Source organism: Accipiter gentilis, chromosome 11, assembly GCF_929443795.1.
Source record: "Accipiter gentilis chromosome 11, bAccGen1.1, whole genome shotgun sequence".
Lineage (NCBI taxonomy): Eukaryota > Metazoa > Chordata > Aves > Accipitriformes > Accipitridae > Astur > Astur gentilis.
Window position 1 is genome coordinate 28,013,554 of NC_064890.1, and position 27,884 is coordinate 28,041,437.

Here is a 27,884-nt window from a genome sequence, read left to right on the forward strand (position 1 = left end):
AAAGCACGGGGCAAGATGCAATTCCACTGTGTCTCAGAAACACAGACTTGTTAGGACTACAAAGTAGTCTTCAGGGGAGCGCAGGGCAATGAGGTAGGATATAAAGACACTCCAGAATGAGTTTCTTTCATCTTCTCTCTGAAAGAAGAAGCAATTAAGACCTTCTGTTCACTTTGTCCACTAGCATGTCTTCTGCCTGACACCTTTCTCTTTCTTAAACGTACAACACCCTTCAATGAAAGCTTGTTCCACAGTCCAATGTTCTCCAGAACAATCCCCAAAAGCTTGAATTAATCTGACAATTGCATGCTACGTTTTCATCTGGATACTCCAGTGACCCAGTCAAGGGAAACACCGTGCTGGTCTGCTCCTGAATTCAGCAGTGCAGTCACTGATGCAGTTGCCCACAAACTACAGAGAGAAGTGCCTTTGCATACCCTCCACATCCTCTCTGGTTTTCATCAATGAAAAACACAAACACAGCACACCTGTGTTTTCATCCACTGTAATGATGGGGGAATCTGCAAAGAGCAGACAGAGAGCAGGTGGTACAAAAGGCTACCCTTGCTCATCTGCATGGAGCTACTTGGCTTGCAACACTGTCCACAATAAAGATTCAACATAAAGGAATACTGAAGATTCCCCACAGCCACCATTGCAGCCTTTCACCTCTGCACATACTGAATTTTCCAACATAATTTAGAACAAACTAGTTTAGATCCTCCTAACATAATCAGCCCAACAAATAAAACAACCAGCACTGTAGACTTTCTCCTCAGGGACAGTAAAAGAGACCTAGTTCCCTCATAGACCATATCATGCTCTGTATAAACAGGAATAAAACTGGAATAACTCTGTTGGCTAGACTGGAGTTATTCCAACAATACACTAATCAAAATGAGATCACAAGTTAACTCAATATATATAAATAGTGACAGCTGCTGGTTTCTATAGCAAAATATAGTAAATAATTATCATCAGAAATACAAGTAAAAGCAACACCTATGTATGATTCAATTACATGCATCCATGAAAATTACAGGTTTGTAATTCTCATTAATTCAACTCAAGTAAATGAATGACATCCAAGCAGCAAAGCCACAACAAAATACTATCTCAAAATCAATCACAAAAGCAACAGAAATTCCTACCCTTTTTTTAAATTAAAAAATCTGTTTTTAAACAGTTTTTAAACAGTTTTAAAAAAACTAGTTTCAAATATCTTCAATATAATATTAAAGAGTATGATTTTCCTATCAGAAGTGTATATAACTGTAAAATCAAAATCTTATTTAATTCACCAACAACTCATTTTCCTTCCATTAAGGTATTTTAAGCAGGATCTCAGTCTTTTACATAAAATCCAAGTAAGACAATCTCATCCATCAGTAATGTCCTCAAGATGGCCTCATATATGCAATGAATTAAATACTCTCAAATATTTTATTTTTTCGAAGTGGCAAAGACTCACTACATCCCAATCATATTTCCCAGATGGTGTCATGAACCTCTTAACACTTCATTTCCATCATGTTCCATGTCTTGAGAAATCTGTTTTCAATCTTTCAAACACAAACAGGGCCTCCACCCTCTGTCCCCTGATGCTGGATTCAGCAGTCCCCAGCCAACTTATTCTTCATATTCTTTTTAGGGTGAATAAATTCATCTCCTCCCTCATCAATCACATAGAAACCTTCAATGACACATTCATGTTCTTCAAAATTCTTCATAAGTATATTATTTATGCCTTCTATGAAGAAATGGAGGATAAGCATTTATCAGAAATAAGTAGCTCCAAGTCAGTTTAAGAAAAGCATCTGCAAAGCTGACTTGACCCTGCTCTTGCTCCCAGTGTACTGGAGTTGTGACCTAGAGATACTGCTGTTTTTATATTTCACCTAGGGACCTGCTAATTCTCAGCTCTGCTTGCTCACAACGAAGAGCTGTAAAGGAATCTAAATTCAGTTCTGAGGATTTGGCTCAGTGTCTATATGTGGAAAAATATAGAATGCATTGATCTGAGTTGAAGCTCTAGAAGCTAAAATTCTATCTTTATACCTCCTTTGTCTTGCATCCAGTCCTTTAATTTAAGCAAAATGTTCCTATGGAGGAGAGTATTTTCCATCCTTCAAGTGTCTAACAAATGATGACTTTGGATGTCTCTGTCATCGTTGCCTCTCGAGATCCACATTGTACTTAACTTCAACAACACACAATTTTCTCTCTAGTGACAGAATAAGCCATTCTTTATAATCAAAGCTTTCTGGGTCTCACTTTGCATAAGAAACCTAGGACTAGATGGACCACCCAAATCCCAGAATCCAGCACTCTGTGTACACAATAAACCATAATATTGACATCAGCAGAAGAAAGCTTCACAGAGTACCTGTTCCACATAGCCCTATCTACAAATCACAAAACACATTCAGCAACCCATAGCAAGATCCAGAAGTTGCCATAATTATGATGTGTGACATTTGAATGTGAAATTCAAAATTTTATCTTTCTTGTATATTAATGCCAGAACTTAGAATTCCAATGTTTGTCCCCAAACATTTCAGTATTTGTCCCAGAGTGCCTGTGTAACAAAATTCATGAAGAATCAGTGGAGCTGGCTGGACTGAAAACAACATTTTTGAAATCAACATTCTCCCAGCTGACCACAAGACTGCAAAACCAGGTCTTTCTTCCTCATCCCTCTTTCTCACACTCCTAGCTGTACAATGGCTGCGTTTTTGACAAGTTCTTTTTCAACACCTCTGTCTGGGAGCCTAGTGATTCTGGACTGAGAGTTGTGTGCCTGAAAAACCCCAGCTAGGGACAGGAAACAAAAGTTACTCACCACTTGCCATCTGGTAGATTATTTAGGATAAGGACCTGCATTATTATGATGAACTCTGCTCAATGTTTTTGAAAAATATTCATGAGTGCCCCAGTTCCAGAAGGTGCTGGGTGCTGGATTCCAAGCTGGCAGACATACTTGCCCTACTGCCACTGATGCAAGTACCTCAGCTTCAGAGAAAGTCACTTGCCTTTTTACGTTAAAATTCCCACTGACTTGCAGCGAGTATTTCCCTTTTCATTAGGCAGGTTTCAGAACCATTCATCTGAGCTGCCTAAAGCACACTTTACAAGTGCTTCATTCTGGTCTGGGATTCCATTTAGTGCATTTAAAATTTAGGTCCTTCAGCTTAACTTGCAGAACTCTGTATCTTGCCAGATCCATCTCTACCTCACTTTTGTGGGAACTGAAAAATGAAGTGTAAGAAAGTAGAACACAGGAAACTGGTAAGCAGTTTTACCATCATCTGCCCAGAGCTCTACGGGTCCATTCCTCCTTCTGCCACAGACTTGCTACCTTGGGTGAGGTGAGTCAGCTCCTCAAAGAACTGTGTTCCTAATCTGCATCCAGGGGATCTCACTTGAGGAAATGCTGGGCATTCGCAGCCATCTCTAAACTTGAGCATTTTACATACATGAAAAATATACAGTGCCCTGTGTGGACAGCTGCCCCTCCTGTCATCCCCAAAATAGCTCCTGGTCGGTGTTTCAACTTTGCAGCTGTAGTTACTGACTTACGACTACCACTGGTAGCTCCCCTGCCTAGAAAACAGGGATATAGTCATCCCCCATCTCAGAGGGAAATCAGTTCATTATAGATTAATTACTTCATTTTGACTTCTCAGTAATAGGTTTTGCATGAATAAATAACACTGTCCTCAGGTCTGAATAGTGTGATGTAAACAATGCACTGAGCTGAACTGCAGCTTTGCAAGGAGGAAACAGAATACCTAGGACTTGTTTATTAAGTTAGCAGCATTCATTACATGCTTCAGAAAAAACATCAGTAAATTCGTGATCGAATAATTAAAGACTGCACTCCATTGCACATGTACCAGGATGGGAAATTCAGTCTGTATGGGCAGCCATCCATCTGGTATTTTATGACTTCATAGTGTTGCTTTCACAACCCTATAAATAAATGATCTCTTAACTTAATCTTTATGTATGCTACACATACAAAATGACTATCAGCAGGGCTGCATGCAGCAGGAATGGATGCTAACTTGTAAGCAAATGCATATAATTTCTGTGCTATTATTATCTAAGTATCACATGCGAAACAAATCCAAACTCACATCTCTCATCATTTTCACTGCTTCCCTGGTCCTTCCCAGCTTTCTTGCACACATTGCCAGCCTCCTCTTAATATAAACTAACACATTGGTGTCCCTTCCTGTATAAGAGGAAAAAGAAACAGCATTAAGATAAAAAAGATTAAAAAAAAAGTTCATTTAACATTCCAACATAACAGGAAACAGTCTTCTTGCCATTTTTTGTTATTTGCTATCATCAATGCTTTCACAATAATTTTAATAAAAAGTTACCAAATTCTGCTGATTTAGATGTGGCATAACATCACTGCAATCAGTGAAATTACTCCAGATATGCAGTGGTATAAATAAGGACCCATGGGTTGGCCTTACACCTATGAAATATAAGCAGATCTGAAGATACAGAGAATGGTATAGACCATCAAGTAATCAAGTGAAGCAAGGAGAACTCCTATGAAGTTAACATTGGCACAGAACTCTGTGGTCACACACACAGCATTAAATTACTTACCAATTCACATACATGATTAAGACAAGGGCATCCATGAAAATGCACTTTATATCCTGCCTTTTTTGTAAGTTACGATGTACATGCTTGTCAATAGGAGAGATAGCAAAAGAAATCCTCATTGTCTAACAGTCTTTTTCTTAATGATTAGAAGAAAAGAAGTAGACCCTGAACTTTCTGTTTACAGAGCCTTTACTTATTACGCAATTACCATCTTCAAATTCTTCACACTGCTAATTATGGATGGCAAATTAACATGTTTCAGATATGACAGTCCTATGTGCTGGAAGATGCCCTATGAGCAAAGATGACAGAAACTAAACAGCTGCAATAATTATTCTCTTGGAGAATTCTTACTAGTTTAATTTCTCATTCTCTTCCCTATAATTCCAATGTGAACTCTTAACATGCTTCTGGACCAATAGGAAATGAGCAGACAGCTAATCACCTATAAAATTACCATATCGTGAAAATATAAGACACCTGCTACAAATTATCTTTGTGTACAGTATGCAGTCTGTAAAGATTTTAGTCTGTTCCTAACATTTTCAAGTCTTTCATAATAAGAACAAGATGTGCACTGAAAACATGCCAAGTACCTATTGTTTAAAGCAGTGATTACAATTTTCAGAAAGATTAAGCAGCAGGTTGATAGGTCTGACTTTAGAAGAAAAAATAAATAAGGGAGGGAAAGAATTTCTTTAGCTATATTTTATATTATGTAATTCCTTATCTCTGTATTGATTTCTATATATTTAATAAACAATTTATTAGTTACATCTGTTTCAACATGTTTATGTAGTGCAACTAAGAGGTATACATTTTGAGCCAAGCTCCTTTTCAGTCTTTTCAGAAGGAATGGTCAAAAGGCATTTACTTACTATGAAATCAAGACAACCTTCAGGCCAAAACTTTCTGAGGTGACTAATAATTTGGGGTGACTAACATGAGCCACCTTAGAAAGAAGATTGCCCGTACTTTCTATAAACTAGCACCTTTTGGAAGAGGTTAAGTTGCGTACTCAAAGTTCTTATTTACTCTTAAAATTCAAGGTCTAACAAAAAACTGTATGAAGGAGGGGGAACACATAAATAAACAGAAACAGAGCGCAATATGCTGTTGTTCAAGAAATTACATAGTGTTTTTCACCTGTAAAAGATGAAATGCCCACTTTTCAATCCAAAGTCAACTTCAAGGACCAGAAATGGAATGACAGACATCTCAGAACCATGGAACTGCAACACATCTGTCCATGGTCCTTGCTCTCTAAAGAGAGCTGAGCTCTCCACCTTTGTAAATCATGCAAAAGTCCAGCATGTAATCAAAAGAATCCTACTTGAAGCTCCTGTGTCCAAGGCACCATCTGAGGCTGGAACTTCTCTAACTTCTGTGGGTGCACACTGATATTATCAAGGGGAGACTGGTGCAATGATCTAGCCCCTCCTGAAGCCACAGTCAGAGCTGGAAGTCACTTTTCAGCCCCTCGAGCTGTGTGACAAAGCACTTAATTTTGCATTCAACTGGTTACCTCTTCTGCTGTAATACTGAAGGTTCAGGGTGTCAAATTTGATGATGACATTTTCTGTGCTCAGGATGGATTCAGTGCACAAATTAAGGTTTCATAGACAACCATAAGCCTGCTAGATCCTGAAAATTGCTTCAAGGGCTCAGCTGCTCTATACTTTTATTTTCACCAAAAATAAGCAAATAATCCGAAATATCATTTTATAACCAACAAATGTTTAAAATACTACCCCAAGCTTTATAAAACCTCAGGTTTTCAGGTATAGACTTGTGTACACTTTTGAAATCAGAGATCACAGACAATTTCACTATGTACAATTTCTATCAGCAATCTTCAAATTATGTGAGATAGCCAGAGGCTGTGAACACAGGTCCTGAGAAACGTGAAGATGCCCTAAGTATGTTAGTGCTTGTACTTATGTAATTAATTGGTATTATTTTTGCCTGAGGTAGCCATCGTAGACTAGAAATAACCTAGACTGTTTGCTTTACTTATCTTTTTGTTCGTTTACTGGCAGCGAACCCTCATGTATTTTCTTAAGTTTAAGAAGCAAGTATCATCACAGCAGCTAAATCTGCTTATTCAAAATTAAAAAAATTAATAATCTCCACTTTCAATTAGAGCACTGTATTATTACAGTTTTTAATTTTTATGTTTCTGTGACCTTTCTTAATGTATGCAACTAACTTTTCAAATGTCACACTGGTTAATGGGTCTCATTGACTTTTACATAGAACAATGTGCTGCATGTATTTACCCTCACAGCTGATGGCAAAAAGCTGGCAAAGCATCACTTCACTCCTGCTTCCATCATTCTTTACTGCCTTTTCACAACACGAGCCCATGTCTTCAAAATGGCTAAAGGCACTTCAGTGCAACTTCCTAGCTAGCCAGCATTTTCTGAACATCAATCTCTTTTGGCTCTGCTACTTTTTCTTTTCTGTTAAGTAGATGCTACAGTATTTTCTGCCACGATGAAGAAAAGGTGCATTTGTAATCTGAGCATTGCTAGCTCAGCAACAGAATCAAGTAAAAACACCGAAACAGTCTGGCTCTAGGGCCATATTCCAGCCAATGTTAAATAGTAAGTACAGAGTTCTGAGAGGGAAAAAAACCCAAACCCCAAAGAACTCCCCAGAACTTCGCTCCCTTTAGAAATGGCTATTCCCTCAAAAGACACCTACTGTGTTGGGCTTCATACTGGGCACCATGGTGCTGTAACTGCTGACTGCGCCTGTAACAGCCCTCTCCAGCTTTCAGAGCTTGCTTGAACAGCTTCTCTGCTTCTACAATTGTCGTTGCTTCCTCTTCGGCTAAGAGAATATAGGCAGTAGCACACCTGCAAAAGTATCAGAGGAAAAACCATGAGAAAGTTGCATGAAGTAAAAGTTATACAAAGACATGCAGACTGGCAGTATGTACTAAATACAGAGGCAATGGTTTTTTGTACATATAATTTTCTGATGAACTATTGTGACGAATAAATATTCTTGCAACCAGACTATGACTCTCATTTGTAGGTACTGTATCACTCAGACACTTGAGTAAACCTACTGACAACTGCCCCAAAAAGTGAAGCATTGTCTCACTAAGCAATCATGGCCTACATCACTAAAACTCCTTCTGCAAACCAAAACTAGTTTTATGCACTATTGTTTTAACACAAGATGTCTCCATTACTGTAATGGTATGAAAAGAATCAATAGACCTATAACACTTACCATATGCAAAGAACACATTATAAATGTAATTGTAGAGATTAAAAAACAAACAAAAACAATAAAAAACCCCAAATCAAAACAGGAAAGCAGCTTTAGGAATATACAGAAAGGTGAAATGCGTGCTGGGAGTCACCTCACCCAGCTTTTAGCTGTCTAATTCAGATCTCAACTACCTGTGCTCCTCCCCCTCCATCAAGGAGCATCTTCACAAAGCCATTCATTTCACATGTTTAAACATCTCTCTAAGAATAGGGTGAACTGCTGAATGGAGGTGCCTCTCTCATTGACTATAGAGGGAGCGCAGGCAACTACTTCAAACTTGATGGCCACATTTTTAGCAGCTGAAGATAGGTGGTATGCAGCCTGTTGACTTTTTTCCAATACAAAGCACACTGCTGATAAGATTATTCTTTATACAGAAATAGAACCAGGTTGCAGCTACCTCCAGTTGCATTTCACAAAGAGTCATCAGCTGAGGAACAGGAGAGAACAGGTCCAGGTGAAAACAAGATTCCAGGCACCAGTACTTGCTGTGGGCCACCTAGCTGCAAAGAGCTTGGCAGAAAAGGACTTGGCAGTCCTGGTGGACACCAAGTTCAACATGAGCCAGCAATGTGCCCTTGCAGCAAAGGTGGCGAATGGTATCCTGCACTGCATTAGGAGGAGTGTTGCCAGCAGGTTGAGGGAGGTGATCCTTCCCCTCTACCTAGCACCGGTGAGGCCATGCTTGGAGTGCTGTGTCCTGTTCTGGGCTCCCCAGTACGAGAGGGACGCAGACATACTGGAGAGTCCAGTGAAGCGCCATGAAGATGATTAAGGAACTGGAGCATCTCACATGTGAGGAAAGGCTGAAAGAGCTGAAACTCTTCAGCCTGGAGAAGAGAAGGCTCAGGCAGGATCTCATCAATGTTTGTAAATACCTGAAGTGAGGGTGCAAAGAGGATGGAACCAGGCTCTTTTCAGTGGTGCCCAATGACAGGACGAGAGGCAGTGGGCACAAACTGAAACATAGGAGGCTCCATCTGAATATCAGAAAACACTTTTTTACTGTGAGGGTGACTGAGCACTGGCACAGGCTGTCCAGGGAGGTTGTGGAGTGTCCCTCCCTGGAGAGATTCAAAAGCCATCTGGACATGGTCCTGTGCAACATGCTGTAGGCGGGCCTGCTGGAGCTGGGGGGCTGAACCAGATGACCTCCAGAGGTTCTTGCCAACCTCAACCATTTTGCGATATGCAAGTAGAACAGGACAGGCTTATAGTTCACTTCTGCAAAAGTCTTTTATGCTACATGCTCTCTCAGTTAAATTGCTGTCCAGGAACAAACAATTCTTTTTCTCCTTCTGATAAGACACGTGAAGTACAATCCGTAAGGCACCAGTTTATGGAATTCTAGAATCATAGAATCATAGAGTGGTTTGGGCTGGAAGAGACCTTACGGATCACCTAGTTCCACCCCCCCTGCCATGGTCAAGGACACCTTCCACTAGACCAGGTTGCTCAAAGCCCCATCCAACCTGGCCTTGAACGCTTCCAGAGATGGGGCATCCACAACCGCTCTGGACAACCTGTGCCAGTGCCTCACCACCCTCATAGTGAAGAACTTCCTCCTTACATCTAATCTAAATCTACCCTCTTTCAGTTTAAAGCCATTACACCTTGTCCTATCACTACATACCCTTGTAAAAAGTCCCTCTCCAGCTTTCTTGTAGGGCCCCTTTAGCTACTGGAAGGCTGCTATAAGGTCTCCCCAGAGCCTTCTCTTCTCCAGACTGAACAACCCCAACTCTCTCAGCCTGTCTTCATAGGAGAGGTGCTCCAGCTCTCTCATCATCTTCTTGGCCCTTCTCTGGACTCACTCCAACAGGTCCATGTCCTTCTTATGTTGGGGGCCCCAGAGCTGAACACAGTACTCCAGGCGGAGTCTCGTGAGAGCAGAGTAGAGGGGGAGAAACACCTCCCTTAACCTGCTGGTCACAATTGTTTTGATGCACCCCAGGATACGGTTGGCTTTCTGGGCTGCAAATGCACATTGCTGGGTCATGTTGGGCTTCTCATCAACCACCACCCCCAGGTCCTGCTCCTCAGGGCTATTCTCAATCTGTTCTCTGCCCAGCCTGCATTTGTACTTGAAATCGACTCAACCCATGTGCACTACCTTGCACTTAGCTTTGTTGAACTTCATGAGGTTCACACAGTCCCACCTCACAAGCCTGTCAAGGTCCCTTCCCTCCGGTGTGTCAACCACACCACACAGCTTGGTGTCATCGGCAAACTTGCTGGGGGTGCACTCAATCCCACCATCCACGTCGCCAACAAAGATGTTAAACAGCACTGGTCCCAATACCAACCCCTGAGGAACACCACTCATCACTGCTCTCCACTTGAACATCAAGCCATTGACTGCAACTCTCTAATTGCAGCCAATTCCTTATCCACCAAGTGGTCCATCTGTCAAATCCATGTCTCTCCAGTTTAGAGGCAAGAATGTCATGCAGGACAGTGTCAACTGGTTTGGACATGTCCAGGTAGAGGATACCAGTTGCTGTTCCCTTATCCCCCAACACTGTAAACCCATTGTAGAAGGCCACCAAATTTGTCAGGCATGATTTGCCCTTAGTGAAGTCATGTTGGCTGTCACCAATCACCTCTTTATCTTCCATGTGCCTTAGCATGGGTAGTGAGCTTGCTGTGCGCCCTCCTTGCTGCCCTAAGGATCCTGAACTCCACCATTTCACGGTCACTGCAGCCAAGACTGCCCTTGAGCTTCACAATCCACACCAGCCCCTCCCTGTTGGCAAGAACAAGGTCCAGCATAGCACCTCTCCTCGTTGGCTCCTCCATCACTTGGAGAAGGAAGTTGTCATCAATGCATTCCAGGAGCCTCCTGGATTACTTATGTCCTGCCCTGTTGTCCCTCCAACAGATATCGGAGTGGTTGAAGTCTCCCCTGAGGACCAGGGCTTGTGAACATGAGGCTGCTCCTATCTGTCTATAGGGGGCCTCATCCACTTGGTCTTCCTGGTCGGGTGGCCTGTAGCAGACCCCCACTGTAATGTCACCTGTCCCTGCCCTCCCTTTCATCCTGACCCATAAGCTCTCGGTTGGCTCCTCATCCATGCCCAGGCAGAGCTCTGTGCGCTCCAGCTGGTCACTGACACAGAGGGTGACACCCCCTCCATGTCTCCCCTGCCTGTCCTTCCTAAAATGCCTGTATCCTTCCATTCCAACAGTCACAGGAGCCATCCCACCATGTCTCTGTAATGCCAATAAGATCACAGCCCAGCAGGTGTGCACATGCCTCTAACTTCTCTTGTTTATTCCCCATACTATGTGTGTTTGCACAGAGGCCTTTAAGTTGGGCCCCTGATGAAGCTGACTTACTGGCTGGAGTGGCTGCAATTCCTTTGTGCTGCTCTTCAGGTGCTCTCCTGCTGACCTGTGATCCCTCTCCAGGCTCTGGGCATCTATTGCTGGCACTGGCATCAAACTGGTAGGAGCGGTATGGATTGAAGTTCCCCTCCCCCAGCAACTTTAGTTTAGAATGCAGTAATCTCTGACAGCAACCTAAGGGACTCTCTCCACTTTATGCACTTTGGCAACATTTATACAGTTTGCCATGCCAGTAAAGCATCACAGCATTGAGTTTATTGTGGAGTCTCAGAATACTACACTTCTCATTGAGTCCATTATTTATTTTCTCAAAGACCGAAAGTCCCAGAAAATGACATCATATTCTCTCACACTATGAAATGAATATTTCAGAAGGTGTTTATGAGTCCCTTCTTTCTTGCCTCTGTTCAGGATGACTGAGAAATCCAAAAGGGAACTCTCCATCCCATAAATGCATATTTCATATGCTCATCAGGAGGCAACTTAATTAACACTTTGCTATGCTGATCCAAAGCCCACTGACATCAGTGGGAAGGCTCCCATTGTCATCACTGCCCTAAGGATCTTCTGGGTGGCTAGCACAACATGCAGCTGTGCTTTTTTCCTCCCATTGTAGGCCCTCCTGTGACAGGCCTGTAATCATGGTTAAAAATTACTGTAGCAAACCCCCTGCCTTAAGCTATCATCAAATGGATTTTTAAATGACAGGAAATAAATGTTACTGTTGTTGTCACTCACTCATTCAATTCCAAAGCTTCATGTGCTGCAGAAATTCGGGCTTGGGGGTTTCTCTCTCTCCAGGCTTTTTGCATTACTATTCAATAAATGAAGCAGAACAGGGGCATATCAGTCATTACAGCGTTAACAAGGAGAATCTACTGCATTATAACAACAGAACTTACTGCTCTCAGCCTGACTCACTCCAGAGCATTTCAAAGAGCTCAGTGATCACTCAGAAGATACATAATCAACATGAGCTTTTGTCCCAAATACTCAGCTTTATTCTTTCATTTAATTATACTTTTTTCCATGGGAAAATCTGGCTGAGAGATCACGCCATCTGCACTGTCACATACAGAGGTGACAAGCAGCTGTTTTCTCTTGGGGTAGTAGATTCCACAGGGCATAGTACAAGTATGCAAGGACAGTCGGGATTCTTATTCTAGTTCCTTACTGTGATGCTGCTTTAGGGGAATGTTAAATGGAAACAACATCCAGGCTAATCAGACCACCTCATAATTAGCCCATCGAGTTTAGAAAACAGGATTAATGTTTATCACATGTCAAAAAAGCACAATATGTTCTCTTCTGTAATTATGCCCTTAGAATGGAGTGCCCAACTATATCTCTCTTTTCCTAAGGAGATACAAAAAGACAAAGACTACTTGTCTCTTCAGAGGTAAATTCTGACAATCTAAATCATTGGCGTACATTTTTAGCAGAACCAAAGTCTGCATGTGGACTTAACAGTAAAGGCTTAACACAACTAAAGCTGCTTATATCAAATTCCGTTGTAAATGTGCTGTTCCCATTTTTTACAGAGCTTCTAACTACATCAGGGAATGAAACACAGGACTCAAGTTTTACACAAGCTCTCTCTCTTCTGTCAGTGTAGACTAACTGGGACCTGGATAATGTAACTCAACATACTACACTGCAGCTGGAAGCAAATTAAGCTATAGATGTTTGAAGCCACTGCAAGTAAAAGGAGGAAAAACCCAAGTCTTTACACTTGCAAACAGTATCTTGAGTGACTTCAGCAAGAAAGTAGAATAAAATAGTGACACAAATTATATAGTTTATACCTACATAGATACTTGTTCAGATCTAGAATACTATGAATCCAACAACATAGTATCCAACAACAGCTTTCCAGCATGATCAAACTTTTGCCTTTCCTTATCTACCTGAGAGAACTGATATCTGACTGCATTTTTCTTGCATCAGTTTAAAACAATCATTAACCTATTAGCAAAAACGGTTGATCACAAGGTCTCTTACTAGCATCTGCAGGCCGTAAATGATCCGTGTCACATGTAAAGAACGTCTGATGGTCCTGTGCTGAAAGATTCATATCATAGTAAGTCAAAGGTTCTCTCCCTGTTACCCATGTATACCTGCAAACATGCCAACAAAGAGACATTTTGGTTAATGAGGTCATATTCAGCAAAATGAATCTAGAAAAGAACTCTAGACGTTAGAAATGGGCATAGCCTACCAAGTTCACCCAGCCAATCTCCTAGCCAACATACACTGCATTTCACTGTACTGTGATGGAGTGACAGTAGTTGGACCTAAGCTAATGAGGATATTGGAAAGTACACACTGGAAACTGGCAACACATATTCAAACATTAGGACTATAGGAAACCTAGATATAAATGATTAGTTTGCTATAACTGATTTGAACAGAATTACTGTATTAACAGTACCAGGTACACTGCACTTCGGTTTTTCCATTTTTTTCATAAGGTCACTAAAAAAATGCAGACATAACAAGTGCACAAGCACGAATTTAAATTCTTTTTCATTTAGAAACATTTCACAAATGACAGAAAAACCTAGCATGAGTACATGTGTCCACAGTTGTTTTTGTTTTTCCATCTCTGAGTTAGATTAATAGAAAAGTACAGTTAAGGTCCTTAACCTAGTACTATGTCTGAAACTGTTAACATCGTAGCACTTACCGATTATATTCGGCTCCTCTGAACAGATTTAAAGGATTTCGCCAGACTTTGCATTCTGTCATAAACAGAAACACACAATAATGAATCTCTCCCAAATTACAATGGTATGTGAGGTTTATCAGAAACATTGGTTACCTTCTAATGAGCCTTATCAAATTACTTTTATTTTTTATAGGTGCAAATGGGAAAAAAAAAAAAATCAAGCATAGAGATGCAGGTAACCAGACTGTTCCTCCCTTTTAAAATAATAATTTCATTAGAAATTAGTGTCAACAAATGTAATCATTCCAGACTTATAACCACTAACAAAGCTCCAAATGCCAGGTGAAAAGATAATACTGATTAGTGCCAGGACTCACATTTACCATAATGCGGAATTGAAGAGGGACCACATTGGGTTGTTGCACTGAAAAACAGCAGTTAACTCAGTCCCTGTAGATTTGTTATTTCTACAGAAAAACTTCACTGTCCAGTCAATACTGTAAATCACCAAGAATCTCAGCTACAGTTGCTAAATTTAATTCCTCCTTTACTCGTGAAGTAAAAAATCCACAGTAACATCTGCTGACCTTACTTAAGTTACAAGCATCCCAGGGTTGACAAAGGATGCTGAAATTGGAAGAGAAAAGTTCATTGCATTGCAAAGGTTTGGAACACTAAAAGCATTTCAGACGTTTCTCTTGGGGAGGGAAAACTGCAAATTCTTCACACTACAGGTAGGAAGAGACAAGAAAATCCTCAACAATGTAATTTAGAACAGAATGGGGTGGGGGGGGGGGAATCACAAAAATCAATTTCTGTAGCTTTTGAAAAAGTGAGATCTTGATTCTGGCTTTTCTTTAATTTAACACCAGACTTGTTCTCTTCATTTCAACAAAGACAATTCTCGCCAGTGAAGGCGAGACCAGAATCAAACCCAATATTTGCACAGAGACTCACTGAGAGGCAGCATGTTGTTACCACAGATCTGCTAGTGGATAACCCCTCATGTGGTGCTCTGCAAAAACTCATCAGTAGCATTGGCCCTGCAGCATTTCACCAGCTGCTTTCCACCACCAAAAGTCAACCAGCACATTTTTCCCTATGAAATGTTGGGACATTGTTTCTAAAGAGATCACGGCAACAGTTTTCTGGTGGGATATTGAGTCAGCAGGGTATCTACTCTATTTTATACAACAGTGCTAAGTATATGCCTGTTCCCTTCATGCCTGTTCCATCAGAGACAGAAATACAGAATGGCAAGCCAAGCTCTTCTCTTGTCTCACAGACATAGCTCCCATTTCTGAGTATGAGGCGGAAGTGACATGGAGAGAAAACATTTTACATAAATTATTTGCAATAACATAATGACACCCGCAGCTACACAAAAAGTAGTCAAGTAGCATGGGAGGTGGACCCTCAGCTTGCTGCCTACATCATGTAAAACGTGCATGGAACAGAGACACAGAACAGGAATATGTTTGGGAAGAGTGAGTGCATTGATTATACATCTGCATCTTTCAACTACTTCAGCACGTAGCTAATATTAGAAAGCTCTGCTGGTTTACTCAGCAGAACTACTTGATCAACATTCAGCCCTTCTGTTGTGCAGCCAGAGGGTATGGCTGTTTGACAAAGTTCAATCTGACAGTTTTTACATAATATGAGTTTCAAACCATCGTAAATATTAAGTCAACACCAGCCTTCTCAGTTCCAGGGGTACAATTCAATGGCTTGGCTTACTCTGTTTACAACCAACAAGATTAGGCAACAACTATTTGATCACAGTGACACCATTCTTTTTGCTCATCTTACTTAAATTTAAGTGGTTATACTTTAACTGAAGCATGCAGTACTTCAGCATTGTAGCAGAGAAAGGTGGAATTGGAGAACAAAAGGGGAGGTGAAGAAGGGATTTTATTACCTCCTCCTGTCGTTGGGGTAGTTTGGCATCTGTCTGGCTAGTTAAACATGATGTGCTCTTTGTTCTTTTTGTCTTGGTATCTGCTGATACCGTGGTCTCAGTACAACCACCATTCTTCTGACCTTTCTGAAGACAAAGATATCTACTGCAATACTCTACCATAGTCAAACATCTACATAGGAAAACATGGTGAGCCAAGTGAAAAAGCCATCATCGCTTTGTTGGATAGTGAAAGAAAGATCCCAGTGTTGATGCATGGTAAACTGAAAAGGTTGCCTTTTCTGTTACATTACAAACTTATAACTATGTCCTTATTTTATACAAGCAATTAGGATTTATTGAAGATTAATCTTTCAGCTCCTTGTTCAATGATCATGTTTTGAGCACCAGTATCCTTCTGAAGGCACGAATAACAGGCTATCTGTACAGACGCACTGTCCAGAGACACTGTCAGAGTCCTAACTCACAGACTCGAGTGCCAATGCACTGAAAGCAAATACACTCTTTGGCTATTTCTTTATATCAGAAAAGTCAAGAAGCTTGGGTGAACATCATTAGTCAAAATACTGTACCTTCTGCTTTAAAATAATGGGAGTTATTTCAGAGCTGCTGAAGTGTGACTGAGTGCACTGATGAGTGCACACAGGTGTTTCCAAGCCATCCCATGCTTTCTGCCAGTTCACCCAAATCTAATATCCTGGACCATGCAGTGCTGCTATTCACAGCCTCTCCTCAGATGGGAATGACAACAGCTGAATTTGCTGTGCTATATGGAGGCTTCCCTAAGTAGAAACACTCAGCAGAGCAAGGTTTTTTGAGGCCACCTATTTTATTTAACTTGTGAGTTCAAAGCTGATTTTGTTTGCTTGTTTTCATGAACACTGAAGAGCAGAAATAAAATTTTCCAGGTACAGACATAGGCACCTCAGCTGCTAAACAATGCTGCTTTCTCCATAACTGAATTTCGTGGGGTTTTCATTCACTTTTCCTCACTTGTTAGCTCTGATATATTTTAAAAGCCTGCAGAGAAAATAAATTTAATGAAACCGTAATTGATTCTAGGGGCACATCCCTAATGAAGGCTGAATTAATTTCCAATATTAAGATTATGTCCTGTATGCCAAGCTAGGGCTGAAACAGGTAAGCTTCACTTTACAGATGAGGAACACAAGCCGAGATGCTCCTGCCCTGACTTTCTTTAGCAGTGAGTACCTCCAACTCAAGCCAAAAGCAATAGTACTTCAGCATCTTCATCACTCAAGTGCTAAGTTTTCAATTCATCCCCCTCCCAGGTAGCCAGGTCACCCAAGCAGGGAGAGAAGTTCCCCTGGGACTCCTCTTCAGTCCACAAAGATCAGCGCTTGGGGGGCTGATTCATTTTAGGCAGGCTGGTCTGTCTCTCAGAGGAACCATCCCCAGGCAACCAGGCACCTGACTCAAAGCGCCTCAGCAAAATCCCAAACCCTGTGACGTGAACAAAGTGACCTGCAGGGACAGTCCTCCTGCAGCAGAGCTGTAACAGGACTCAAGCTGCCTCAGTTCAAAACTGACATCCTCCCCTCCATCCCATAAGAGCTGATTTCTCCTGATTTAACATTCTCTTTTTCACCAGAGCAAATAAATTTGTATTCATCATACAAACCTAACAAAAATTACAACTCACACACTTATACCGCTCCTGTAAGGCTCTCAAAACACATCCTCGATCGTATGTTCATTCAGAATAACCATATGCACTAGAAAAGAAACCCCAGAGTGTTAAGGTCAACTTTAAAGGCTTGAACGGGGCTTAAAGTCAGACACCTTTAGTCTGATTTGCAGCACCTACTCCTTGCGCTGAAACTCGCAAGGGTTGTGGATGCCTGGAAGCTCATCAAAATCAAGCTCGTCCAATGCGTGAAATCAGGCCCCTTAAACCAGATGCCTGTTTTTTAAAACCTGACTGTGTTATGACTTGCCCAAAGTCATCAATCAAATTGGTAGCACAGTCAGGAATAGAACAAGCCCTTAAGCTATTAAAAGCCACTGTGCTTCCATCTACTAAAGTGAAATCCAAACGCTGTTTACATACTGCCTACATTATCTAAAAAATAAAGCGAGGCAAAAGCAGATGGGCGTTCCCGACATCCTTTTTCTGACTTTTTTTTTCTGTTTTCTTACGACGTCGGTTTATTCAAAGGAGTTTAAATAAAAATACTGCCTGCCTTCAGAAATCATACTGCAGGAAGAGCATGTGCAATTCAGCAGGGCTCTCATGAGGAGGGGGGAACAGACCGCACTGGCAGCGCAGCCCGAGCAACGAGCACTGCGTGACTTTGGAAAGATATAATTGGCCGGAGCAATTAAGGAGGCAGCTCTGCCTTTTCTTTTTCAGCACAGCCGGTTTAAAGGCAGCCTTCTTTATCTGGCCTCACGGCTCGGCGGAGACGACATTTGTACGGCGGGCCCGTGGCAGGCGGCCCGAGGCACGCCTGGCTCCCGCTGCCACCACAGACCCGGGCCGAAGCGGAGCGCGGGCACCCTGGGCTGAGGTAAACGCGGGGTGTCCCGGGGCAGGAGGGCTGCCTGCCTGCCCGCAGCGGCTGCGGCTCGGCCAGCAGCCCGCTCCCGCGGCCGGTTCCAGGGCTCGCCGGGCCGGACCGGCCGAGCGATCCCGGCGCAGGAACCGTGAGAAGCCGAGCTTCACCCTCACGCCGCCTCGAAAGCCGAGGGAGAGGCGGCAGCTGCCGCCGGCGGCGGGAGGGCCGCGGGCCGCCCCGCCGCCCCTCACCTGAGACGCTCTGGCGGCTGGAGTCCGCGTCCCCGTTGGCGGCGCTGGCGGCGCTGGGCGCGCTGTTGTCCACCCCGCCCAGCAGAGGGCGCAAGTGGCTCACCGAGACCTGCTCGATGAAGGACGTCCCGTACTTGCGGAAGTACCACCACTCGAAGATCTGCAACACACAGGGAGAGCGCGCCGCGTCAGCGCCCGCCCACGCCACGCCCCGCCCCGCGCCGCGCGGCCGTTAACGGCTGCCCCGTCTCCTCAGCCCGCTCTCCCGTCCTTCAGCGAGGCGGGCAGACCCCGGCCTCCTCACGGATCCGCGCCTCCCTCCCTCCCTCCTTCCCTTCCTTCCTCCCTCCTTCCCTCCCTCCCTCCTTCCCTCCCTCCCTCCCTCCGCATCCTGAGGGAGGCACCTGCCGGCGTCTTCCCCGCCCCAGGAGCACCGAGGCCCGCTCGCCACAGCGGCCTCCTTCCCTCCCCGCGGCATACTAAGAGTTTAAATTTGATCCAAGTTCGTGCCGAATCCGGCAAATCGCTTTAAAAACCTGGTTTACAGGAGGTGGGGAAAAAAAAAAAAAAAAGTCTCAATCTTGTCCGCAAAAAGATTTGGGTTGGGTTTCTGGGTTTTTTTAAGCCAAAGAACCGTACGTCAAATTGTTTCTTTTAAAGGCATTTTAAATTGTTAGGAGCGTTCCTTTAAATTGACTTCTGGAGGAAAAAAAAAACCAAAACCAAAAAGCAGGAGTTCAGCTCCATCCAGTCTGACATCAGCCATGTAAATGGGATGCTGCAGTCAGGAGCATGCTCTCGCCTCCTCTTTCCCCAGCTCCCTCTGCAGTCAAGGGAAAGTGAGGAACAGCGGGTTTGCTTGTTCTCCCAGCAATGCTTCCAAAGGAATTTACTGAGCTTAATTTCAAAAATGTTAAAAAATACCAAACAAACTCCAGGAAGCTGAATCCTAGTCCTTTTAGGATTTTTTTTCCCCCCAATTGAACCGTGTTTTGTTTTGTTTTGTTTGGCTGGCTTGGGCTGATTCCGAATTAATTTTATTTTCAGGCTTTTGGTTCAGCTAGCAAATCAGAAATGATTATTTATAGAGCTCTACTTGGAAAATCATTCCACAGCCTAAAAGAACACCTTGTAATTGAAATTATATACATAAATATATATTTGTGGTATTTTCACTGAGAAATTAGATTCTTGGGTAAGAGTACACGTATTTCAGGAAACCACATAAACCTGGAAATGAAGACTATTATTTCATATAAATATAGAAAAGGTTTTGACTGTAAAAACTGTACAGGCACACAAGCTTATAACAAGTACATAAAGTGAGTGTACTTTGCAGCTGCACTTGAATCATCACCAAAACATCCGTATACCAACTGAAACAAAAGCAAATCAAAGGGGTTTTGAAATATTTGACAGTACTTTGTAAAACTGATTACACTAGAAATTGTGAATGAATGATCTTTGCCGTTTTTATATTACTTGGTGCCTCCATGTTTTTTTGCCAGTGCTGAAAGCTTTTACAAAATCTCCACACAAAAAAAAAAAAAAAAAAAGGTTATTTATTAATTCTTACTACAAATAGGCACAATCAGCAACAAGTGAAAGGATTGCATTCACATCTTTGACACCAGTGGCACGCTGTCGAGCAGGTTCTGATGGGCCGGCCAGGAGCCAGTAGGCTCTGGAAGGCCTCTTCAGAGTCTACCAGCTGCAGAGAGGTTCAGGCTGGGCTCTACACTCTCCCTCCCACAATATATTTTCATTTTTAAGTTCTCATGAGCTCTTTATGTAACTCAACTGACTTCTGTCTCCATGGGATTGTCTCTAAACAAGATGTATGGGATTTTTCCCCCCTTTACACCGTTCCATAGGGGAAAACCAGAAGATAAACCTTCTGGCATGGTAAGAAAATGTTCCTTTCCAAAGGATACTCCAATGCATTCTACACTGGGGCTTCCCCTAAGCTCAGCTGTGTTGTTAAAGCATCTAGAGCATTCATACAGAAGAAGCTGACCCTAGCTGCACTGGAATGGAGTGGGAACATAGCTGGTGGCCACCTGAGACAAGTTCATACAAGAGAGCGCGGCAGGCCTGGAGATCATTCGGTCTCCAAAACAATCTAATGGCTCTTCTAGGAGACATTAACAAGGAAGAATGGAGCAGTCTGATGAGGAGAAGACAGAAGGGCTATGTGAACACATAAAGGTCACGAGCACGCACTTGGGAAGATAAACAGATGGTCACAGAGAAACCAGGACATAAACACACCCAGATCTTGGTGAACTCTACCTCCCAGGCGTATCACTGAAAACCCACGCAGCCTGGACAGTTCCTCCTGACACAGGCTCCACAGTGTGTTTGTCGCTGTACTCGTTCCCTCGGCACTCGCTTGCAGCAGCACCCAGATGGGAATCCTGGGAGCCAGGGACAGAAGGCTAAGGAATATCAGCTGATACACTGATCAGCTCTATCGGCTGATACACTTCCCCTGGCATGCACCACTGCCTCCGAATGCTGGAGATGGTGGACAGGGAGCTGGCACAGGTGAGCCAGCTTTGGTTTAAGCTGTTCTCATGCTCTTAGGCACACAACACATTCTAAGAGGCTTAGAATTTAAATCTTATGATCTAAGGCAGCATCATAACCTCAGCAGGCAGTGTGTGGCTGACCACGAGAGAAAGGCTGTGCCGTAAGGTACAGTCACAGATCTGCCGTGAGCATCTATTTCTGTTTTATCTTTGGAAACTTCGAAGCTTGAACAAATCAAGGCGCACAAGCCACAGTTGCACCTGTCCAAGGCCTAAGAGGGAGTGGTTGTTAGGAATCAAAGATTGTACTGAGGCAAGGGACAGTCGGTAAGAATATCGCTGTAATGTAAGTCAGGGACTGAAGTACAGCTGCCAGACTGGCCGCTCAAAACTCTTGGCAGTTACAGACTGTATCTAACAAGCTTCGTACTTTCTTTAAGAGAAGAAAAAGGCCAGATTTTTCAAAATGTGCTAATAAATTCCTGTTCATTATTTCCATCATAATCAGCTTTTAGATAAAAAGTAAAACCCAGAGAGGGAGAGTGAGCAGTACAAGAGCATGCTTGAGCCCACTTGCCCTGCACAAATGTATACCAGCTGGAAAACTGTCACGCTGAATTTCAATGAAACTGAGGATACAAGCAGAAAGAATGTTTATATATATATGTGCTCACTACTACAGTTCAGCTGAGTGACAGGAACTTGCTAGAACATGTGACGCAGCTCTAAGTCTGCCTCCCTAGACTTACAAATACATTAATTACTTTAAAAAATGGCATTAAAGCTCGTAAATTGTTTCAGGCTGCTTTGAAAAGTATTTGCAATGTTGAGTGAAGCCAGTGCCAGGAAGCATCAGCCAGATCTCAATGGATACAGTGTCTTAGAAATTAAAGCCATAAATCATCACCATAATAAGCCTTTGCTTGCAGTGATTTGTTCAGGGTGTATGAGAAGTTAATCTGTAATCTGGTACTGAAGTCAAAACAATAAATTCTCTTCACAGAATTTTTGCACCTTTCTCAGACACCGTCAGCTGTTTTGAAACCTGATTTCTATAAATCAAATTTGATTTCTAACTGCACCAGTCAGTTTGAAAGCAATGTGAAGTCAACAAGCTTTTGACAGTTCAGTAGATGAGAGATCATCTGGCAGAATAATAGCTGACTGTAAGGATTAATTACGCATTGAAAGAGATCTGGATCAGAGAGGAAATTAACGAGAAAGATCATTTCTGCACCACTTCTGAAAGAAAAGGCCACCTCATTTCTGCCACATACATACAGTGGGAGGGGAGCTCATCTTCACAGAACTTGTCCCCTTCACAGCAGTGGCAAACGTCTCTGGGCTCTTTCTAGTTGGTGCCTGTGCTTTCAAATCAGAACAGGGTCAAACATACCCAAACCCTCAAGGGATCTTTGAAACCATTATGTTCACAAAGGCCAAGTTAAAACCCTGTTCTGAACATTTCCAGCTTTGTGTGTTTAGAAATCCAAATCTACAATTTTTTATTTTTTGATCTGGTATGGGTAACGCTTAATGTAAGAGTATTTGATTTTGAAAAACCCTTATTGATGATGTCTAGAGATGCATGGCTATGAAAAAACAACTTGTAGGTGACAAATATACTTGGGTTAAGTAAGAGCCAGTTAATCACTCATCAGAAGGCTTCATTTCATTTCATAAGAAGTATCATTTCAGATACTTGCTTTAGACTTTTTTTTTACTCTTGGTTTCCTGTGCAGGTACTTCTCCTCCCCAGTGCAATAAAAACATTACAGTCATCCTCTTTCTTACCTCTGCTCTCACATACAGACAATCCTGGATCATTTTATTTCTCTGTGTTGCAACAAATCTATTCTGCATCACTTGGATATCTGATCTTCCTGCCTGTTTTTTCAGAAGATATTCAATCATAAATGCATCAGTTCACAAGGGATGGTTTTGATGGTGGTTCTCACTGAACCAAGTAGCAATGTCTATCAGTGATTTGAATTATGCTTTCCTGTTTTATCATATCCGAGACAGGCATCCTCTCTTACAGCTAACACTCTCTGCAGTCCTCTCCTAGTGTATGTGTATTGAGTCTTCAACAGAAGCATTAAAGGATTTTGTTTGCTGGCAACTTGCATCGCTCAGAGTTCTCATTCAGCCTCGTAATGAGGCTTCCAGTTCTCGGAGGAGTAAGATTGGGAGTATTCTTCTAATACAAGGGGTGTATACAAGGTAACAATTGATGTAATGGATTTAAATGAAACTTACTCTCTTGAGGAACAGCGTAACGATAGTAGAACTTGATTCCACGGTTAAGCCTATCTGATAAATAAAACAGGACCACAGCACAGGTTTGGCTGGCTCAGTCATCCGTGCTGTTTGTTTGCTAGCACACTTCCTGGCCTGTCCCAACTGTCCCAGGCAATGACTGGACGTGTTCTAGGGATATCACAGCCCAGGGGCTGTTTCCAGTAGACAGTGTGGAAAAGATCATCCTGCTTTGGGAGGCAAGAGTGTTTATCCATATGGATGTGACTACACAGTGCTCCTTGCCTTCTGACAAAGAAAACCCCTGGTCTATTTTATTTAGCTGTTACAGGTAGCCAGTAACTCAAGCAGATCCTCCAGTCCTGCCCAGCTTTGCCCTAGGAAACAGTATACCTCTGACCATGCTCTCAGTGTTCTTAACAGCAGTCTCGAAGGCTATGCAGCCCCATTCCTCCAGGATGAAATACACCCATTTAGCATCCTCTTCGACTCTGCTCCTGCTTACTGAACCCCCACTTGTCTTACCCCAAGTACTCAGCATAAGAAGATACATGCAGTGCTAATGAGCAGCTTATTAAAGAAGAATAGCTATCAACTTACACTTCATCTACCTCTGGAAATACAGATATGGGAAAGAAAATAATGTATTGCCTGGACTAAGCATAGTCCTTCTCTCCACACTGGGTAGACCCCAAATACTTATGATACCTTTCTCTTGTCTTTGGACTGGGTTACAGCCTGTCTTCCTACAGACCCTTCCTCTCTCATCTGCTGCACCTTGGCAAGTGTTTCCAGTTTCTGAGGAACTGCCTACAAGGATTCTGCCCTCCCTGACCTGTCAGCCTCCACTGAGCAGAGCAGAAACTGAACAATTGTCACGTATCACTTTTCAGCCGCCAAAGATTGTCCCTGCACAATTGTCAGACTTTCCTGGAGTCTGTGGCAACACCCAGAACTCAGTCACCTCTCTGCCCCTCTGCAGCAGACTACACAAAGGTAACCAAGCAAGCAGAAGAACAATTAACATCTACAGAAAATAAGACAGGTCCCTTCTGTGTTATTCAGGTCCTCTCTCAGACTTCATGTACTAGTACCATTGGCTACAGAAGGCTGGGAATCTCACATACTATATACATACTCGGGCAGTAGCAGACAGTCCAGCTGCTCAGTGCTAGCCAGCGTGTAGACTCAGCACTCATTCTCTACCACTGCAGACTGGCTTTCTAATTCTTATTTCTGAAAGACCTGGTATTTGTTCATTGCAGAATGCTTCTCAGTGTGTAGCAGAAAACTCTTACTATTGTCCCAAGCTCTGAAATAGAATAATGGGGCATTCTTGGTGAAGATTCAAGACTGGGGTTCACTTCTGCCTGTGCTTTGTTAGAACTAAGACTCCATGAGTTTGCAGTGCAAACGCCACCCACACTTGCTAACCAACTTTCACTCTGGTGATAACTGTGTGTTAAATACGCGGCCTTATTTAGAAATCTCAGTGGCATTTACATAGTTCCAGTTCACAGCATTTACTGGACGTCAGTTGTGTTTCATGACAGTTTTATTACCCTACCTGTGGAAAACCTTAGCCTCTCAGACACTGAATACAATGAGGCTCATTGTATTCTGTGAGACAGAATCCTGTTTTTTTACTGGATTAAAATTAACTGTGGTGGAACCAAGTTTCCAACACAATATTTCCAATGCAGCTTTGGACTTAATTTGGTTCCTATTTCTGATGCCTAAAATAGTGCAGGGATTAATTTAATATATGCTAAATTGTTCATTTTAAACTATGTGCTGTAGTCAAGTAATTATTAAGGACAATGCTTGAGATGATAGAAAAGTATTTTCTGTACAGTTCTGAGCTATCCAGAAAAGCAAAAAGGTCTGAAATCCTTGCTTCATTTAAGTCACATTGCCTACAGCAAGGCCAGAATTTTACCTAACGAATGAGAACAAAGTAATAGATAAAATAAGATGGGAGAGGAGTGTTTTGCAAAGGAGTCACACAGCATGCAATTACCCAAAGCTGAACTCTGCAGAGTCATTGTTTCATGACCCAAACATGAAATAGGAAAAGCATTCACTTTCCCACCAGTTACCACACTTCTGAAATGATGGAATTTTCCACCATTTCATAACCTGTAGTGCTGTGATTTCTCCTTCTGATTAGGAATTGCAGCCAACTGATAATGGAAAGAAATCTGCCAGACCATATGGTGGAAAATTCCAAGGAATGTTACTACACCTAGCCTGAAAAATATCCCTGCAATGTAGATTTGACAAGAGAATGTTTATTTTATAAAAGAGTTTCACTTAATACCATTAGCAGGACTAAGAATCCTTTAGAACTGCAGATGCTGTGTAGTGTGATAGATGTGTGTGGTAATGTAGGCAACTCAGCATGTTACAGGGCCATTGGTAAACAGCAAGATTATTAAGAAATAATTAATATGAAGCACTATTGGGCTAGTGACGGGCTAGCACTACCTCACTAGAACGTACTCAGCTGTCTTTCCTGATGCATGGTCTGTTCAACTTGCAGCTTCTTCTTTCCATGACCATGTCTGCTGAGCTCCTTTTCCATCATCCAATTTACAGACCACTTGCTCCTCTCAGCACAGACACCAGCCCTTACAATCTAGGGTTCCTGCTGTTACCTACCTGGCCTATATACCTTTTGCACACTTAGGATGGTGGCATATGAACAGCAGACTACAACTCATAGCAGTAGTGAAGGTCCACAAAAAAAAGGCTTTCAATCTTCTTTCAGCCTGTGCCTACACCTCCATCACCTCACTGTTCCTTCAAATTGTTCATAATGGACTTTGTCACGCAGCATTAAGTGAATTTTTTCAGTTAAGGCTCACTCAGTCTAATCTCTTCTTGGAAGGCTTCTATCGGTGCCCTTTTACCCCCTCTTCATATCACAGTCTTGAATACTCCTTGCCACTGCCTTCCTGTACTTTCTATCAAAGTACAGCACTTTTAGAAATTTCTTGCTCACAAGTCTCCTACTGAGCTCATTCCTCAGAAGTTGCCTTCATGACTACAATATAAAATGTACCTACATTTGCAGTCATGCTATACACAAAATTTAGTTACAGGTAATTTAGTCTCTCTTCAGTGTTTTTGTTCCTGTTTGATTCTGTAAGGTATTTCTATAGGGCACAAACTGTCTTTTTCTTGCCACCTCCTCCCACTGTCTTCACTCTCTAACAGCAAGTATGGAATTGTGCCTGTGGAACCCATGTTATTTCTCTCATTCCTTCTCATCTTGGCGGTGATGGTGGGGCCTGGCCTTTTGAATGTTTCTTCTTGCTGAGTGAATGTAACATACAGTATTTTCCTCCCATACATTTGAGTGAGTTGTGCTGAAATGAATCCAAGTCTTAGAGGTGTGGCTCCTGTTCATATTCTGAAAGATCTGCTGATGTCTCTGAAGCTCCATCCTATGCTTTGGGGATCAATCCATACAAGGATGATGAATGCCCAAGGTGCAGACATTAAGTAATTGCCTTCTGCTACAAGGAAACCCCAGAGCAAGGCACAGCAGCAGCACACCTGGTGCTTTATACCTGAAATCATCTAAGTGATGAGAACTCACAGGCATTCAGGAGTCAAAGACGCCATTTCTTTGCCTACATCAGCTACAGGCAATGTGGAAGTGAGAGGTGTGGATTTTCCAGACCAAACTGATACAGTTTAGTCAGGATCCTAGTTGCTTTCAGGTTTCTCTGAGGTCAGTAGATCCGAGGTGATGTGAACCAGCCCCTAGCCATGCCTCTCTCTTTCCACTTACAACTACAGTAACTATACTCCTAAAATTGGTCTCATTGGTCTTCCAATTACATGCCTAGTTTGGTATGGTGAGGGAGGGTCTACAACTGGTATCCAGCAGATTTTAAAAGTGTCCAACTTGTTTTAGGTAAAGGACCCAAGACGGACTGAACAAACAAGACTAAACAAAGACAACCTTTCCCTGAGGAGGGGATGTGGAGAGGGAGGTGCTGGTCTCTTCTCCCTGGCATCCAGTGACAGGACACGTGGGAATGGTTCAAAGCTGCGCCAGGGGAGGTTTAGACTGGGCATAAGGAAGCATTTCTTTACCGAGAGGGTGGTCAAACACTGGAACAGGCTTCCTAGAGAGGTGGTCGATGGCCCAAGCCTGTCAGTGTTGTAAGAGGCATTTGGACAATGCCCTTAATAACATGTTTTAGTTTTTGGTCAGCCCTGAAGTGGTCAGTTGGACTAGATGATTATTTTCTATTCTATTCTTTTCTTATTCTATTCTATTCTATTCTATTCTATTCATTTGTATAAGTAGAAAGCCAACTCAGCAGTGAGGAAACAGAACGGTCCAGTATAAGCATAATACCTTAAGTACAACATGCAGATTCTTAGATTTTTTTACCTCCATTTGTTTCTATGAAGACATTAAATAAAATCCAGAGCAAACGCTCTGCTTTGGACTCCTGC

At 42.5% G+C, this 27,884-nt stretch overlaps 1 protein-coding gene across 7 annotated transcripts in view; it reads right to left on the reverse strand.

The window, feature by feature from the left end:
* ST7 (suppression of tumorigenicity 7) overlaps positions 1–27,884 on the reverse strand; it is a 154,637-nt gene that overhangs the window by 44,209 nt on the left and 82,544 nt on the right. For 5 of the 7 annotated variants that reach the window (XR_007507644.1, XR_007507643.1, XM_049813831.1 and 2 more), the window contains exons 3-8: positions 18,619–18,778; positions 13,946–14,000; positions 13,261–13,376; positions 11,998–12,073; positions 7,333–7,487; positions 4,140–4,237 (exon numbers count right to left, since the gene is read on the reverse strand). Coding sequence is in view for 5 of the 7 variants with exons in the window: in XM_049813831.1 (XP_049669788.1) it covers positions 4,140–4,237; positions 7,333–7,487; positions 11,998–12,073; positions 13,261–13,376; positions 13,946–14,000; positions 18,619–18,778 (660 nt within the window). In the remaining 2 variants the exon portion in view is untranslated. The remainder of the gene's footprint in view (positions 1–4,139; positions 4,238–7,332; positions 7,488–11,997; positions 12,074–13,260; positions 13,377–13,945; positions 14,001–18,618; positions 18,779–27,884) is intronic. The other 2 variants (XM_049813833.1, XM_049813830.1) reach the window with 1 other exon arrangement.